The following is a 16698-nucleotide window of genomic DNA, read 5'->3' on the forward strand; positions in this document are numbered from 1 at the left end:
AAACACAGGAGCTGAAACAGATTGACATTCACATCAGCTTTCTAATCAGGAATGTTTTTTTAAGCAGGCCCCTCAGGAAAGAGCGCAGTGAAGGCGCCTGCCTGGTGTCACGAGGCAGGGAGTTCCGCAGGGCAGGCGCAGCCCCGCCAAAAGGCAGAGTTCTTACAACCTGACCAGCCTCTGTCTCCTCTCAGGCATCTTTTAAAAACGAAAACCTATCGAGCCCCCAAACGCTTTAGCCTTTCATGCTCCGACCCCCCCACGCGAAACCCAGAGGGGAAAGACTTCCGCGAACCACCTTAACGCGAAGCGGGAAGCCCTGGCGTGGCGGCCTGTCCGCCAATCGGGCGAGAGCGAAGGCGGCGCCGGGAGGAGGAGGCGGCGGCGGCGGCGGCGGCTGGAGAGGCCGGGCAGGCGCGCTCCCTGCGGGGCTGATGGCCGAGGGAAGCCGGGAAGCCGCAGGGGCTCCTCCGGGGCCCGCGCGGGGCCAGGCAGGTAACGTGCGGGGCGCCGGGAACCCGTCTTCCCTTCGGGGGGATCTGACACGCTAAAGAGAGTCTGACGCGTGTGTGTGTGTTTGTGTGCATGCGTTCGTTCCTTCGTGTCAGTCGGGTGCTGCCGACCCCTCAGGCTTCTTTCCAGTAAGTGGTGCATATTTATTCCGATACGGAATTTTCCACCCGAGTATCTCTCAGGCGCCCATCAGAGTGGACTTCGAAAACGCTCAACAAACTAAACCGAGCAGGTTTCTGCTTAAATTTACCAGCATCCTCAAGACACTTAAGCGGCTCCCTCCCCGGGCATTGGAGGCCCTTGAGACGCATCCGGTGCCCACCTTGCTCCTATTTACAACCTGTTACTTCTGCTCCCTCACGCGTCTGTTCTGAGGCTCAGGGAGGGAGGGAGGGAGGGGTGCTTTGCGCCTGATTTTCAGTAGTTATTCACTGGAAAATAGCCTTGCTAATGTAACTAGTTGGCTTTTATCCTCACCATGATCTACTGGACCGCATTTGATAAGAGTAAGCAGATTGTATGCAATAAGCCAGTGCTTTCAAAAAACGCTTGTGCTTTTCTGTTTTTGGAAACCCTCGGCTGGGGACTGTGGTCCCTTTTGGGGCTGGGACATCCAGTGACCTGTATTCTTAGCTCAGCTGCCCGATGAATCTGGGGGAAATGTTGCTCCATGTCCCCTGCTATTTGTTTCGGTAAAATAGGGATAATGGCGGTGCCATGGGCAAGGCCAGGCTCCCCACCCCCCATCAATCAAAATTAATAAAAATCAATATAAATCCAAGGCTCTGTTCCCCGCTAACAAAATTCCTGCCTACACCCATGAGTGGTGCTTTGATTTTCTATAAACATTGAGTGCTGAATGCATATACCAGCAATACAGACGCCCTTGCCGCTTCTTCTTGGGTTTTACCCTCATTGCAATAGTGTTCAGTGTGGTGGAAAGAAAAGATACAAATTTAATAAATTAACTAAGCACACTTCTTTACTCTTATATTCAAAGGGTAAATTGGGAGACATAGTAGTGTGAGTATAGAATCTGCTTCCTCACCCAAATACAGGAAGCAAGGAATGTTGGATGTGCGTTTGTGTGTGTAAATGCTTCAAACAGGCATTTCTGTGTATATCTGGGGCTTTGCTGAGATTAACTTTCATGAGCAAATTTAAATGAGCAAATTTAAGCAATGAGCAAATTTCATGAGCAAATTTAAAGCACTTTACTGTCTTGAATATCTACAGATATTTACCTTTTTTGAAAAAGGCATCAGCCACTCCTCTATAACACCAGCACACACACACACACACACACACACACACGAGAGAGAGAGAGAGAGAGAGAGAGAGAGAGAGAGAGAGAGAACGAACATTGTATTATTAGTAGGATATGTTACAGAATACCTTCAGAATATTTAACAGGCAAATATCTCTGAATCTTACACATGCAATTATAATTTCATTTCACCTAATCAGATCACAGCGACTTGTTTGGGGAAGAAATGTAATTGTCTGCTAATGGATTCCCAGGCCGCACAGTTGTTCTCAGTCATTCTAGCAAATGGGTTTGAAGATTGTGGCTTTTAATGCAGCAAGCAATTATTCTTAATTCATGTTTGCCTTACTTCCTGGGATTCCCAGAAAATGTTAATAACAGATTTCATCGCAGGTTCTTATACATAGTTACGAAACTAATTTTTCATGTTGTTTTCTAGATGATGTGGTGATAGATAAGTCTTTGTATTGCAGTTTGTATGACCTGAAGGAAAACACTCGAAACATAGGTTTACAATATCAGTGAGAGAATTAGGACTCGATTGCTGATGTCTAATTATGTTAGTTTCCCTGTTTTCTCTAGTTGCTAATATAATTCAACTGAAAATTGGTTTTGTTGAACATGTTTATTTGTATCTTGATGCTGTAGGGAAGGAGTGCCAGATGATTGTGTTCATTTACTTTTGTTCTGAAGCTCCAAGCTAGGTAACAACTCTAAACATCACAAAGCACTTTGTATGTTACAAGTATCTTTTGTCTGCATTGTGCTAGGAGTCCTTGAGCAAAGGAGACTGCTCAGAATATATCTAGGGACATTTTGCCTCATGCCTATTTGGCTGAGTATAATGGAGGAGCCATATTATGAAACATGTTAGGCAACTTTACAAATCTTTGATATTTTTAAATGTGATGGTAAGTGGCTCAAACACCTATTCACTGCATGCAAAGGCATTTGTTTTTAGGACATATTGGATTGTAAAAAATAATTATTCAGATGTTTGGAGACAGTAGGATAGTGCTATGTCCCACAATGGTCTCTTGTCATATAGGTTTTGCTGATGTTTTAGCTGTTTTCTTCCCAACCTATAAAACCTATAAAAGAACATCTTATACTTGAGGGCAAAATAGTTCTGCCACATGACCTTCAAATATCTGGAAAAAGCAACAACCAGTCTGTACAGGGTCTCAAAGAGGTTGAAAATATCTCAGGCCCCACCTGACCCTCTTATGCAGGGCTTCTCCACACTTACCTCTCCTCTGTGCTTTCCAGGCATGGTCTGTGCTTTAAAGCTCTGTGACTTTACCACTGAATCAGAGCAAACAGCAATTCACAGAAAACCTGAATTGCCATTGGTTGCGCTTCAGCTTTAAAGAGCGGGTTTTTACAGAGAATGTTTTGGGGCGAAATAAAGAGCGGTTGGATATGGAGCTTTAAAGCACAGACCTGAGCAAAAGGTAAATGTGGTTAAGGCCTCTCTTGTGGCCCTGCTTCTTTCTCATCCGCAGTGGGTTACTCCAGTGACCATAGCAGAACCTCCTGGTCAGGGCTGAGCTCCTGCTGAGTTTTATGACCTAAAGCAGCAACAATCTCTCCAGCACAGGTCGCAATCTGAAGGAGTGGCTGAAGGAACAATTCTGTGACCACCCCATCGAGCACTGTGAGGACACCCGACTGCATGATGCCGCTTATGTGGGAGACTTGCAAACCATTAAAAACCTGTTGGAGGAAGAGAACTTCCAAAGGTAGCTCTCAATTTTACTGAAATGGAGCATGGATTCTCAGGTGATAAATCAAACACTTTAGCCCTGAGTACATTTTAGCCTCATGCAAATAGTCACTGAGGAACACTGAGGGTTCAAAGGGATGTATGTAGATGGGGATCTCCTGCTGATCATCCTCCTGGGCTCTGTATGTTCCAGGTTCCATCTGCACATTTATTCCATCTATCAGATCTGTTCTGTCCATTTTTGTACACTTCAGATTATGGGTAGCCTTCCTTATGAATTATTCAGGCATACGTAATTCTGGGTGTATGTATCTAAGCTGGGGTTGCATATACCGTATTTTTCGCTCTATAAGACGCACCAGACCATAAGACACACCTAGTTTTTGGAGGAGGAAAACAAGAAAAAAAATATTCTGAATCTCAGAAGCCAGAACAGCAAGAGGGATCGCTGCGCAGTGAAAGCAGCAATCCCTCTTGCTGTTCTGGCTTCTGGGATAGCAGCACAGCCTGCACTCGCTCCATAAGATGCACACACATTTCCCCTTACTTTTTAGGAGGGAAAAAGTGAGTCTTATAGAGCAAAAAATACGGTAGGTTTGGGTGTGCATGTGTGCAGTCAGTGACAGACTGTTTGCATCAAATGGATACTGGACGGGGCTGATTGGAATCGTAGTCCAAAACAACTGAAGAGTGGCAGGTTAGCAAAGGCTGCATGTGTTTGTGCCTTATATATCTATTTAGACGTGATTTTATTCCCATGCTGTCAGAAAATTGTTGCTATGGATAACATAGGACACCCAGGGAAAGAATCCAGGGAGAGGAAAGTTGGTGTTTGTTCTCATTTTTTGCCCCACACTTGCTGAGAACAGTGCATGCTCACAGGGGGAAGCAAGGCAAGATCCAGGGACGCTCATGGATTACTTAGTTGTGCTGCTTTTGCTTTCTTCAGCCGCATCAATGAGAAATCCGTGTGGTGTTGTGGTTGGCTGCCTTGTACACCGCTGCGGATTGCTGCCACGGCAGGACATGGAAATTGTGTGGATTTCCTGATTCAGAAAGGGGCAGAGATTGATCTTGTGGACGTGAAAGGGCAAACTGCCCTGTACGTAGCTGTTGTGAATGGGCATCTGGAATGCGCACAGATCCTTCTGCAAGCCGGAGCTGATCCCAATGGGAGCCGTCACCACCGCAGCACCCCCGTGTATCATGCTGCCCGGGTAGGCAGCACTGACATCCTGAGAGAGCTGATCAGGTAAGTGCAGAGTGATTTTGCTTCATCTTTGCCCAGGAGCCAATTGCCGGTCAGCCAAATAGGGTATGTTTGCTATGGAAAGGATTCTCAGTTGTTCAATTCCAACAGGCAGAAATTGTCAGTGAGAGAAGATAGGCAGAGTTGGGGGAGGGTCCTCAGAAAATGGAAAGACTTCCATTTTTAGGGTAGGAGAAATTCAAAATCCTTTCAAATATATACACTTTGTCTTTTTCTTCTTTGCAAAATTTAATGTGTTACCATTCTGACAAAAACGTGCTCAAGACGGCACACTTTTATTCTTCCCTTCCTGACCATTCTGAGAATAAGAACATATATGAGTTATTCACACAGCAGCTTCACCATCCCATGCTGATGTCTGACATGTGGAACAGGGATTGCAGGTCAAAAACCTTCATGTCCCCTCTTGAAGGTCTGGCTTTCCATCTTCTCTCTTGCCAAAGTTAAACATTTAAAGTCCCATTTTGACCCCACCTCTCCACCCTCAAGGCAGCTGGTAAAGAATGAGTCATAAAAACATTAAAAATGGTTAAAAATATGTCTCACCACTACAATGAAATTGTAGCCAGCAAAATTCAAAGAGAGAAGCAACAAAGCCAGAAACAATCCCTGGTATGGGAACCAGACAGATTAAAGCCTTCACCAATAACACATTTCCTTAACCTGGGATCTGAAGGCAGATAAAGAGTTGGCATTCTAGGGCCAATATGTCCAGAGCCAAACAAACAAACAAACAAACAAACAAATAACCCCTTGGATTGCCACCTCGTATACTCAATAGCCACTCACACCACCAGTCCCAAGTCTCTAATAGGTGTGCCTTCCGCTAAACTTGTTGAAGGGTGGGAGATAAATGCCTACAATAGATAAGATAGATACACATTCTTAAACACCCATTAATTAAACACCACTTTACTTAGTTAGGTGTACACAAAAAAATTTCTGTATACAGATCTGAAAAGCTGATGTTTGAAGTGTCATGTCGCAGTGGAGGCAGATGAGCCATTCAGTTCTGTGAGCCAAACCACATGTGATGGTGGCAGACCCACATGTCAGAACCACATCCAGGGTTTCTTGCATCTCTATGATCTATATGAATTTTGGTGTAAGGTGATGGTGTGCAGATTTGTACTTCTGCTGCAAGGACTCTTAGCCAGCAATATTAAATGTAGACTTTGGAAAGCTTTCAAGTTTAAAATTAACTGACCCTAGCCAATATCTTCTCATTAAATAATTTCTCTTTCAAGATGACTATGCTAATACCAGATTGTCAAGTTGAAATGCAGCTATTAATCAGTTTAAATTGCTTTGTGGAAAGCTTAAAATATCAATTATGCCACTCATACTATGGAAAATGCACTCATCCAATAAAATACAGATACATACATATGCCCAGCTGCTAAAGCAAGCAAACAAAATTCCACATCCAGTCTAGCTTGACCCTAAGAATTATGACCTAAGTAAATATACTTTTGGGGGGGAAGGGACTGTCCTATGTTAGAACATCTCTCCAACATTTTTGACCTGGGTACATGATAAACCATCCATCTGACACATGCCCTAGTTTAGCAGTGCATGCAGCTACACTGAAAACACACCTGTGTCCCCATTTCCAATTCACAGTGTACATGGTTTATCTGAGATGGCTTTTCATGTGTCTGTGCGGGAAAAGAAATTTTAGACTGTCTGAGAAGTGAATAGGAGAGCTCCTGCTTCCCATCCCTCAACTAGACTGCAATACAACTTTCTAGGTGCACGTCGGATTCGTCTCCTGACAGCCATTCAGAAGCAGGACACCATTTTTTATTTGGGGTGGTGAGAAATAAGGTTCCCAGCATGATTCAGTAGGCCTTTCTTGGATATTTTCAAAATTAAAATGCAAAACAAAAACAGTTGGAGCTGAAAAACCAGGATGAGCAGAAAGCAAATAGCCACTACCACTGTTTTGCAATTACTTGGGCAAGTGTTGCTCAAACTGATAAGTTCTACAGCAGTTCTTATCGTTTCAAACACTCTTACAGAAACAGAAAACATCTTACAGATTTAGTTTCACTTGTCAGCCTTTTCATGGGCAACACTCTGGCATGAGAGGCCATGGATGCTTTAGCTAAGATTCCAGCATTGCATGGGGTTGGGCTTGGTGACTGGGGTCCCTTCCAACTCCACAGTTCTAGGATTCTGTCAGGTAGAACAGCCTTTTCATGAGTAGGAGGCTCTTTCCTCATCATGTGAAAGGGTTCTGGAGAATTCCCTCTCCTGAAAGGCCAAATCAGAAAACAAAAACTGTAAGCAGAGCATGTGCCACCCCATGATTTTGTGTAGCCTGACTAGTCTCTGAGCGTGCAGATAGTGCTGACTGACTTCACAGGGAATTGTCTGTGTTCTTCAAAGTGGTATTTTCCAGCTCCACAATAACTAGTAAGTTCTACATACAGACATAACCAGGACTTTCCCCCACAAACCTGGCACAGAATAATATCACCCTTTCCTTATTAACCAGGGAGTGGAGGTAGAATGGAAATATATAATTAGGAAAGCAGAACCTCATTCTTAGACTGTTTGGATGGGAAGGGAAAGTTATTCCTAAGTCACATAATTACTCCATAGGGACATTTGGAGACTCTGCTTAGAGTGGAATCCCCTTCCTGGTTACAGCAGAGCCAAACACAACTGCTTTGCTTCTGGTGACTTCTGCCTTGGCAAGCGCAACTAGTCTGCAGGATTTACATTTCAAACAAACATGTTGCTCTCAGTGATAGCTTTGAAATCCTGCTCAGCTCTTTGAGCTCTGTCTAGCAATAAACAGAAAACGAATACTTGGCCATTCATTTGACGAGCTGCCATTTCCCGCCTTCCCTGTTTTCTGCTGCCCTCCATGCTTTTCTACTCTGCCAACCGTTATTATCACAAAAGGTTGGTTTCCTGAAGGTGTGTGCATCTTTGTGTCTGTCAATAGTGAAAGTCATATGAGGAGATCTCTAGAAGGCAACAAGTTCGGAAATGCTGTTGGTGTTTGTGTGAGTTGACAGCACTGGAACAGTCACATTAAAGGGCCAAAGAGGCAGGACAAGTGGTAAGCGACCAAAAATGGGGCTACCTCAGTGGTACCCCCAGTTCCCCCCTCTCCCCCCCCTTGAGTTGGTATGGGATAGAGGAGGAAGATCAGCACAGTAATACTACTACTTCATATTAATAGAGTACTTCTAATATTCAAAGTACTTAGATAGATAGATAGATTCTTTATTGTCATTACACAAGTGCAACATTGCACAAGTGCAACGAAATTGGATATATGCGTTATCTAAAACAGTGCTCTAGTGGTGTTATTATTATTTGCATATACAGTGGTACCTCGGATTACATATGCTTCAGGTTACATGCGCTTCAGGTTACATACTCCACTAACCCAGACACTTCAGGTTACAGACTCTGCTAACCCAGAAATAGTACCTCGGGTTAAGAACTTTGCTTCAGGATGAGAACAGAAATTGCACGGCAGCAGTGGGAGGCCCCATTAGCTAAAGTGGTACCTCAGGATAAGAACAGTTTCAGGTTAAGAACGGACCTCCAGAACGAATTAAGTTCTTAACCTGAGGTACCACTGTACAATACAGGGCAGAATCTCAAATCTCATGATCTTACCAGTAATAAATGCTGGAGGATTTTGTCAACACTTAACCTAAATTCTTCTGAAATCTCCCTTAAGTTATGGATATGGCATACTGTGGCCTGCATTGAGGGGGGTGATCTATGCATGGGGAGAACTGTACTTAATTGAGGCAGGAGATTGGCTGGAATACCTTTAGTAACTTCTGGTTCTATGCTTCTGCAGTCCAACAGGGTGGCCTGGCTCTTTTAAGGAATCTGTGTCCCTTCATCCCTCTCCTCTATTGCGCCACATTTTAGACAACCTCAATCTTATGCTTCCCAAAACAGTCAGGATAGCATATGTGATTTTTCATTTTAGTCGGGGAGAGCTCAATCTGGGCTTTCCCCCAGTTTTCCCACAGGGGGCAGCACAATTCTTTCGCACCAGCACATCGCTGGAGTCTTGGCTTTCATAGTTTACATTCTGAATATTGCTAAACACTCTCTGTTTCCGTCTTGCCATGTGAAAGCTATCCTAGCAACTAGCAAGCTGGCTACTTGGCAGATATATATTCTTGTCTGTAACCACATGCGGTGAAAAGCAGATTTAATTGGCACTACCTTTAGAGAGGGATTTACCAAAGCCTCTTTGCCTTACCCTGATGCTCATGTGAACTTGTAGCTTCTGAAACTGAAGAGGGAGAGAGAGGAATCATCAGTGCAGTGAGAGGCAAAGAGGGCAAGGTGGCCAGACGACCAAAGAAAAACCCAGCCTGAACCTGACAGCACAGGAAGCCAGTATAGCAAGCGAGAGCAACATTTGATGATGCAGTTATAGTCAGAGAATTCCCACAAGAGGTGGTGGACTCTCCTTCCTTGGAGATTTTTAAGCAGAGGTTGGATGGCCATCTGTCATGGATGCTTTAGCTGAGAATCCCGCATTGCAGGGAGTGGACTAGAGTAGGAAGGGACTCCAAGGGTCCTCTAGTCCACTCCCTGCAATGCAGGATTCTCAGCTAAAGCATCCATGACAGATGGCCATCCAACCTCTGCTTAAAAATCTCCAAGGAAGGAGAGTCCACCACTGACCAAGGGAGTCCGTTCCACTGCCAAACAGCTCTTACTGTCTGAAAGTTCTTCCTGATGTTTCAGTAACTTGAATCCACTGGGTGTTCCCCATCGTATATTGGTACAGCTGGTTCTAAGTGTATAAACCATTGTTTGTCCCTATTGAAATTCATTTTTTTAGCTTGGGCTCAGTTATCCAATCTGTTAAGGTCACTTTGAATTCTGATTCTTTCTTCTGTGGCATTAGCTACCCCTCCCAGTTTGGTGTCATCTGCAAATTTGATGAACACTCCCGCAATTCCTTTATCCAAGTCGTTTATAAAGACATTGAACAACAACAGTCCCAGAACAGAACCCTGCGGCACCCCACTTGTCACTTTCTTCCAGGATGATGAGGAACTTTTAAGGAGCGCTCCTTGGGATCAGTCAGTCAACCAGTTACAAATTCACCTAACAGTTACCTTATTCAACCCACATTTTACCAGCTTCTTCACAAGAATATCATGAAGAACTTTGTCAAAAGCCTTACTGAAATCAAGACACACTATGTCCACAGCATTCCCCTGACCCACCAAGCTTCTAACTCTATTGTTAAAAAAAAAAAGATTTGTCTGGCATAACTTATTTTTGAGAAACCCATGCTGGGTCTTTGTAATCAAAGCCTGCATTTCTGAGTGCTAACATATTAAATGTTTAATTATGCTTTTTAGGACCTTCCAGGTATCGATGTCAAGCTGACTGGTTGGTAGCTACCTGGATCTTTTCTCTCCCTGCCCCCCTTTTGAAGATGGGGACAGCATGTGCCCACCTGCAGTCTGCAGGGACCTCACCTGTTCTCCAAGAATTCTCAAAGATTATAGACAGAAGCTCTGAGATTACATCCTCAAACTCCTTTAATACCCTTCAGTGAAGCTCCTCAGGCCCTGGAGATTTAAGTTCATTTAAAGTAGCCTGGTGTTCCCTTACTACCTCTTTTCCTATCTTGGGCTGCAGCTCCCTCCTTACATCATTTATTCTGTTATCACCAGGTTGGGCATCGCTTTCCTTTTGGGTGAAGACAGAGGCAAAGTAGGCCTTCACTCTGCCACCCAGTAGCATTTCTCCGTCTTCTCCATGGAGAGGACCTACCACTTGCTTGACTCTCATCTTGTCATCTTTGGCTTGACAAAGCCAAAGAAACCTTTTATTATTATTTTTAACCTCTCTTGCTAGCCTGAGCTCGTTTTGAGCTTCGACCCACCTGACCTTCCCTGGGCAACTGTGCTACTTGTGTATACTCCTCCTTTGTGATTTCCCCTTTCTTCCATTTCTTCTCCAAGCTCCTTATGCAGCCACACCAGTTTCTTTAGTGCCTCATGCTTTTCTTTCTTGTTGGAATTGTCTTTATCTGTTGTCTGAGGATTGCACCTGTTATGTATTTATTGCATTTATATCCTACCTTTTTCTCCAAGGAGCTCAAGGTGGTGGTCTTGGTTTTCCTCCTCCTCCTCCTTTATTCCCCACAACAACCCAGTGAGGCAGGTGAAGCTGAACCAGTAAGCTTCATATCCAAGTGGGGAATTGAACCTTGACTCCCCAGGACCAAGGCTGACACCGAAAACCCTGCACCCCACTGGCTCTCACCTAATGCTAGAGGTACATAATCTGGTGGAGGACGACCATCTCCTGCTCGACTTCACAAGGTTTTATTCCTATCCCGCTTGGTCCAAGACACATAAAGTCCAACGGGGCAGGATTTTGCAGGTTGCCTAGCCACCATCTCGCCGCCACAAAAGAGCTTAATGAAAGCAGGGTTGCCATAGTCTTTCCCAATGAATTTCATTTTCTTTCCTCAGGTATGGCGCTGATGTGGATGTAAATCACCATTCGATCTCTGGGACCCCCAGCCCATCTTCCCGGCCGCTCACATCCCTGGTGGTCTGCCCGTTGTACATTAGCGCAGCCTATCACAACCTGCCGTGCTTCCGGCTGATTCTGCAAGCGGGAGCCAACCCAGATTTTAACTCCTGTGGCCCTGTCAACATCCAGGGCTTCTCCAGGGGCTCTGCGGTGTGTGTCATGGATGCAGTCTTGAGACATGGGTGTGATGTGGCTTTTGTCAACCTCTTGATTGACTTTGGTGCCAACTTGAATCTGGTGAAATGGGAGACTCTGGGAGAAGGAGCTACAGGAAGGATCAAAGTGAACCCAGAAGCCTTGCAGGTGTTCAAAGAAGCCAGGAGTGAGTGGAAAAAGTTATTTTGGTATTCATATTCTATCCCTGCAAAAGGAGTGCGTAGTGAACTGAAAGTACCTCTATTAGGATTGTCAGCTGGTTTAAATTTTCATTGGGGATTTTTTTAACTGATGAAAATGGGGAAATGTTTTTAATACATAACATGGAAATTTAATAGTATCTGAATATGATTTTCATTTAAATAATTATAGCAATTTATATAGAATTTTCCATATGACTTTCAAAAGCAGCACACAAACAAAAAGCTAATAAAACACCCATAAAATAAAATAATTTAACTAAAACAGTAAAAACAAAAAAGAAACACAGCTACAATCCACATTAGAGCCAGAACAATTAATGAATTCATTTTCAAAGGCCAACTGAGACAGAAATCTTTTTGCCTATTTTCAGTAAGTTAGCAAGGAGGAAGCTGTAGGAATCTTGTTGTGACCCATAGTACTGGGGTCCCTACAAGGAAGCCCTACTCCTTGCAAACAAGGTTTTAGAGATTTTACTTTGGTCAATTGGTGCATAAAGTTTGTTTACTGTAAACAGACAAATAAATCTAGGCTCCTCATAAGATGGAATTCAGAGGAGGAGCTCATCAGTGCTGCAGAGGTGGGTGTGGCATATTTTTCTATTAAAAGAAGTGCCGGAACTCACCGTGAACACCTCCCTCACTCTTAGAATGGCCATGGCACCCAGCTGAGGGGGGGGGGCAGAACTGAGTTCTGGTGAGTTCCGGCTGAAAAAAAGCTCTGTGCATGGAAGTCAGGCAGGAGGCGTTGTTCCCTGAGATAATAAGGATTAAATAATCATCATAAATCATCTATTTATACCCTGCTCTTCTACTAAAAGTAGAAGAGTGCAGAATACTACATAATAATAAAACCATATAGTATTAAATTTGATAGGCAGTACAGATACAACTACACTAAAACCTATTTTAGTCTTTACAAGTAAGAACCATCCCTTTGAGTTGGGTCTGGGAACCAACGAGAAGCCTGCTGCAGATATTTCCAAAGAAGATATATTCAGGGCCAACCTGACCCTCCCACCAGTGCCGGAGAAGTGAGGAGAAGCAGTGGCAGGTTCCGGCAAAATCTTGTGGGCCTCTTGCGAGATCTCGCTGTAATCTGCAGCCTCGCAAGCCTGCAGTGGGGAGACAACACCATTTCTCCTCAGTCACTGAAAAGGGCCAAGCAGCCTCTGGATGTGACTATTGATTCATGCCTGTTAGCAGCCAGGTTCTTCAACAGCTGCCACATGTGGAGCACATTGCCATGGTCCCTGTCTTCCTGCAGTAGATGTGGGTGAAATATCACCTGAAGCTGATAAAATGTGTTCTGGACCAGATGTAGAACTTCAGCAACCTGCTCTTTATAGGCAAGTGTGACCCTGTCCAGTAAAGTCAAATCCCCAGCCAACTGATTTACTGAGGAGGAGACATGATAGCCATCTTCAGATACCTGAAGGGCTGTCAAATGGAAGTTGGAGCAAGCTTGTTTCTCCTGCCCTAAAGGGTAGGCTTCAAGTTACAATAAAGGAGATTCTGACAAACATATGAAAATAAAATTCTGACAGTAAGACATGTTCAACAGTGGAATGGTCTCCCTCTGGAGGTGGTGGACTCTCCTTCCTTGGAGGCATTTAAACAGGTTGGATGGCCATCTGCCATGGACGCTTTAGCTGAGATTCCTGCATTGCAGGGGGTTCGACTAGATGACCCTTGGGGGTACCTTCCAACCATTTAATTCTATTCTACGTTCTTGATTGAACTGAAATCTATTCATCCAGTTTAGGAAGAAAGCAATACAGGCCAGCCTGTTAGTTTGAAAATGAATTTAAGTAATTTTACTGAGCATAAACACACAAGCTGCATTCAACTGCAGTTCTCATCAGTCTGCTCCAATTAAAAACAGATAAGTAATCCACATGATTAATTGTCTCAATTAATTGCTGAAGGCTTGAGGCACTTAAGTAAATATTTAAGACCATATTGATGTTAGCCAGCAACAGAGGGACTGAAACTCAAAGAGGCCGCCTTCTCCAACACTCCTCCCCTGCCTGCCTTGCTGAAACTGAGGAGGAGTGCTGGGCTCATCTCAGTTTTTTCCCCAGGGGGCAGACCCAAGCAAGGCCCCTTGGCTGGTTGAGACCACCCCCTGGGGAATTCCTGAACCCAGGCCCGCCTGCCATAGGCCAATCTGCAGACAGGCCTGCAGTCCTCCGGCCCATGGCCAAGTCGCAATGCCGCCTGCCCGTGGACTTGTTAGGACAAATGCATGAACTTCCCCCTAGCCTGCATCCCCACCCCATCCTCAGGTTGGCCATTCCTACCAAGGATGTCTGATTGTGCCTAAGAATCAGATCTGAGGACTCCCTGGGAGGTGTAAAGTAGGTGCAGGCTGCAGCGCTGTTCAGTTCACATTTTTCTTGGGGCAATCTCTGTTCTACACATCAGGACTTGTGTCTGAGTAAGTATGCACAGAAGCAGACTGACAAATACGGATGATCAAAACCAGGACTTCTTTCTTTGCAGAATGTCTTAGAAGCTATGTACTGTCTGAGATGATTGATCCACTGCTGGTATATTCTTTGGTTTTTTAAGCAGAAGCTTCACTGTAGGCCATAGACTTTAGAGTACTTACAATATTTTTGAAATACCCCACCCCCTTGGCAAAATAACAGCACAATACTATGCATGCCTATTCAGAGATAAATCCTACTGAGAAAGAAGTCCTTTTTAAGAAGTTGCTATCAACACTTGACACTAATTTACCAACATTTCTGTACTGCCAAAATTAAGAAAAATATCTGCACTGAGCAGCGGTAAATTAAACAATAAAATTACATCCAAAAAACAAATAGAACGTACATCACAAAGGTCAGTACATACTATTTAATAAAAAGTATATACTGCTTACTCTGTTGAACATCTCAAAGTGGTTTACAAACAAGAAACCTAAAATATTCATTTAATAATGCTACTCAGAGTAAACATTAAAAATTAACATAAAAAGCAAATGTAAACAATTGCAATAAAACTACATATTACAATTGCAGGTAAAAATTACATGCCTGGGTATGCTTGTTAAAACAAAAGTTTTTTAGCAGGTGTCTGAAACAGTGCATTAGGGTAGGCAAAAAGGTGAAGGACACCTGGACAGTTAAGTCCAGTCAAAGGCGACTCTGGGATGCTGGGCTCATCTCGCTTTTCAGGCCAAGGGAGCCGGCGTTTGTCCACAGACAGCTTTCCAGGTCATGTGGCCAGCAGGACTAAACTGCTTCTGGTGCAATGGGACACCGTGACGGAAACCAGAGCGCACGGAAACACTGTTTACCTTCCTGCCACAGCGATACCTATTTATCTACTTGCACTGGTGTGCTTTTGAACTGCTAGGCTGGCAGGAGCTGGGACAGAGCAACAGGAGCTCACCCCATTGTGCGGATTCAAACTGCCAACCTTCTGATCAGCAAGCTCAAGAGGCTCGGTGGTTTAGACCACAGTGCTACCTGCTCCCTTAGGGTGCCTGCCTAATATCAATGGGTAGGGCCTTCCAGCTGTAGGTACTGCTGCACTGAATGATCAATTCCTTGCAAGTCCAGAACAAACCTTATGAACTATGTGTAAAAGTGCCAGTTCTTCAGATCAAAGCAGTTGTGTAGGCACATACAAAGTAAGGCAGTCTTTCAAGTAAACTTGAAGCTAAGCTACTGAGGGCTTTTTATATACTAATAGTACCACCTTAAATATGGCCTGGTAACAAATCGGCAGCTAGTTCAGATTGGTGAGCAGCAGTGATATCCAACCAGCTCCTTCCTGCAGAGTCACTGCTTAGTTCTTTCTCTCCCTGCTTATGGCTTTTCCACACTTCCACTTGCCTCGTGCCTAGAAAGCAGGGGACTGAGCGTTTGCTACTCCACTTTCCAGGAAAACCCACTCTTTAGTGCTGAATCGAAGCAAACACCAATTTGCGGGAAGCCCGATTGACATTCTCTCCAGTTCAGCACTGCAGAGTGGGTTTTCCCTGGGTGAAAGCGATGAGCCCTAAGTTCTGCTTAGAGCTGGGTGCACCTCTCACTTCTGCATGCAGCCTAAAGGTATTAACTAGGCATAGGTGTTTGTGGGACTAGGAGTTGTGGGTCTGCTGTGGTATTCAGTTTTTTCTTTTTCTCTCCTTGTCTCTTTCTCGTGTGTTGCATTACAGGCTGCCCTAGGAGTCTGATGTCTTTGTGCCGCGTGGCAGTGCGAAGGACACTCGGGAAACGTCGTCTGCACCTGATCCATACTCTTCCAGTGCCAGACCAAATCATAAATTTTTTACTCCATAAACAGTAGTAAAACATCCTTGGATGTTTTAGAGGACAATTCCCTTCCTTCATTGTTTCCTCTCCCCCCCCCCCTTTAATGAGGATTTTGCTTTTTTAAGAGTGAGCAATTGAAAACAGGAAGAACTGTTTGTGTTTGTTTAATGCTATAAAATTATTTTCATGATATTATTTCTGTTAATTATTCTCTATAATTTGGGTTTTAGCAAAGCTGCTTCCTGGTGAATTTGATCTGATGTGTTACAGTGCTTCACGTATCATGGAAAAGATAGGACATGGTCCTATAGCTTTAGTGCAGACAGTATTTGTCTTTAGTGGTGCGGATGTGTTTATTTAAAGCATGTGCTGTTATTCCACAGCATTGTGGCAAGGCTGTGCCTCGGGGCTGCCCTTCTCCATCCTGGGATGAGGCAGCAACTCAGCCAGAGGGAGGCCAGGTGAGCAGTCCTGCTCTTCTGCGGGCTCAGGATGAGTTCTGCAGTCATAGGCAGCAGAAAGTAGTTCAGGGTCGCAATCTACATGGTTTTGGTTCCAAGACTTGCCTCATCCCTCGCCATACAGCCAACTCCAACAACCTACATATTCCCAGTCGTGCCTTCCCTATGCAAATTACATATATGTTTTAAAATGCACTCATCTGATTTTTCCATGCTATTCAAATAATCACCAGTAAATTATTGTTGCTGTCTTGATGATTAGCTGTTGTGGAATTTATT

General features: G+C 44.2%; 1 protein-coding gene across 1 annotated transcript; it reads left to right on the forward strand.

The window, feature by feature from the left end:
• Nucleotides 1-386: 386 nt before the first annotated feature.
• Nucleotides 387-16338, forward strand: ASB1 (ankyrin repeat and SOCS box containing 1). Its single transcript, XM_081849153.1, has 5 exons — nt 387-495; nt 3381-3522; nt 4456-4758; nt 11268-11653; nt 15862-16338. The coding sequence occupies exons 1-5, from the start codon at nt 435-437 to the stop codon at nt 15990-15992; spliced, it is 1023 nt and encodes a 340-aa protein (XP_081705279.1). The 5' UTR covers nt 387-434; the 3' UTR covers nt 15993-16338.
• Nucleotides 16339-16698: the final 360 nt, after the last annotated feature.

Source organism: Podarcis erhardii (genome assembly GCF_964252035.2).
Source record: "Podarcis erhardii genome assembly, chromosome: 1".
Lineage (NCBI taxonomy): Eukaryota > Metazoa > Chordata > Lepidosauria > Squamata > Lacertidae > Podarcis > Podarcis erhardii.

Coding starts and splice junctions, on each gene's coding strand:
- ASB1 (XM_081849153.1), top strand. CDS start 435: ATGGCCGAGGGAAGCCGGGAAGCCGCAGGGGCTCCTCCGGGGCCCGCG. Junction 496..3,380: donor GCCCGCGCGGGGCCAGGCAG/GTAACGTGCGGG, acceptor TCTCCAGCACAG/GTCGCAATCTGAAGGAGTGG. Junction 4,759..11,267: donor ATCCTGAGAGAGCTGATCAG/GTAAGTGCAGAG, acceptor TTCTTTCCTCAG/GTATGGCGCTGATGTGGATG.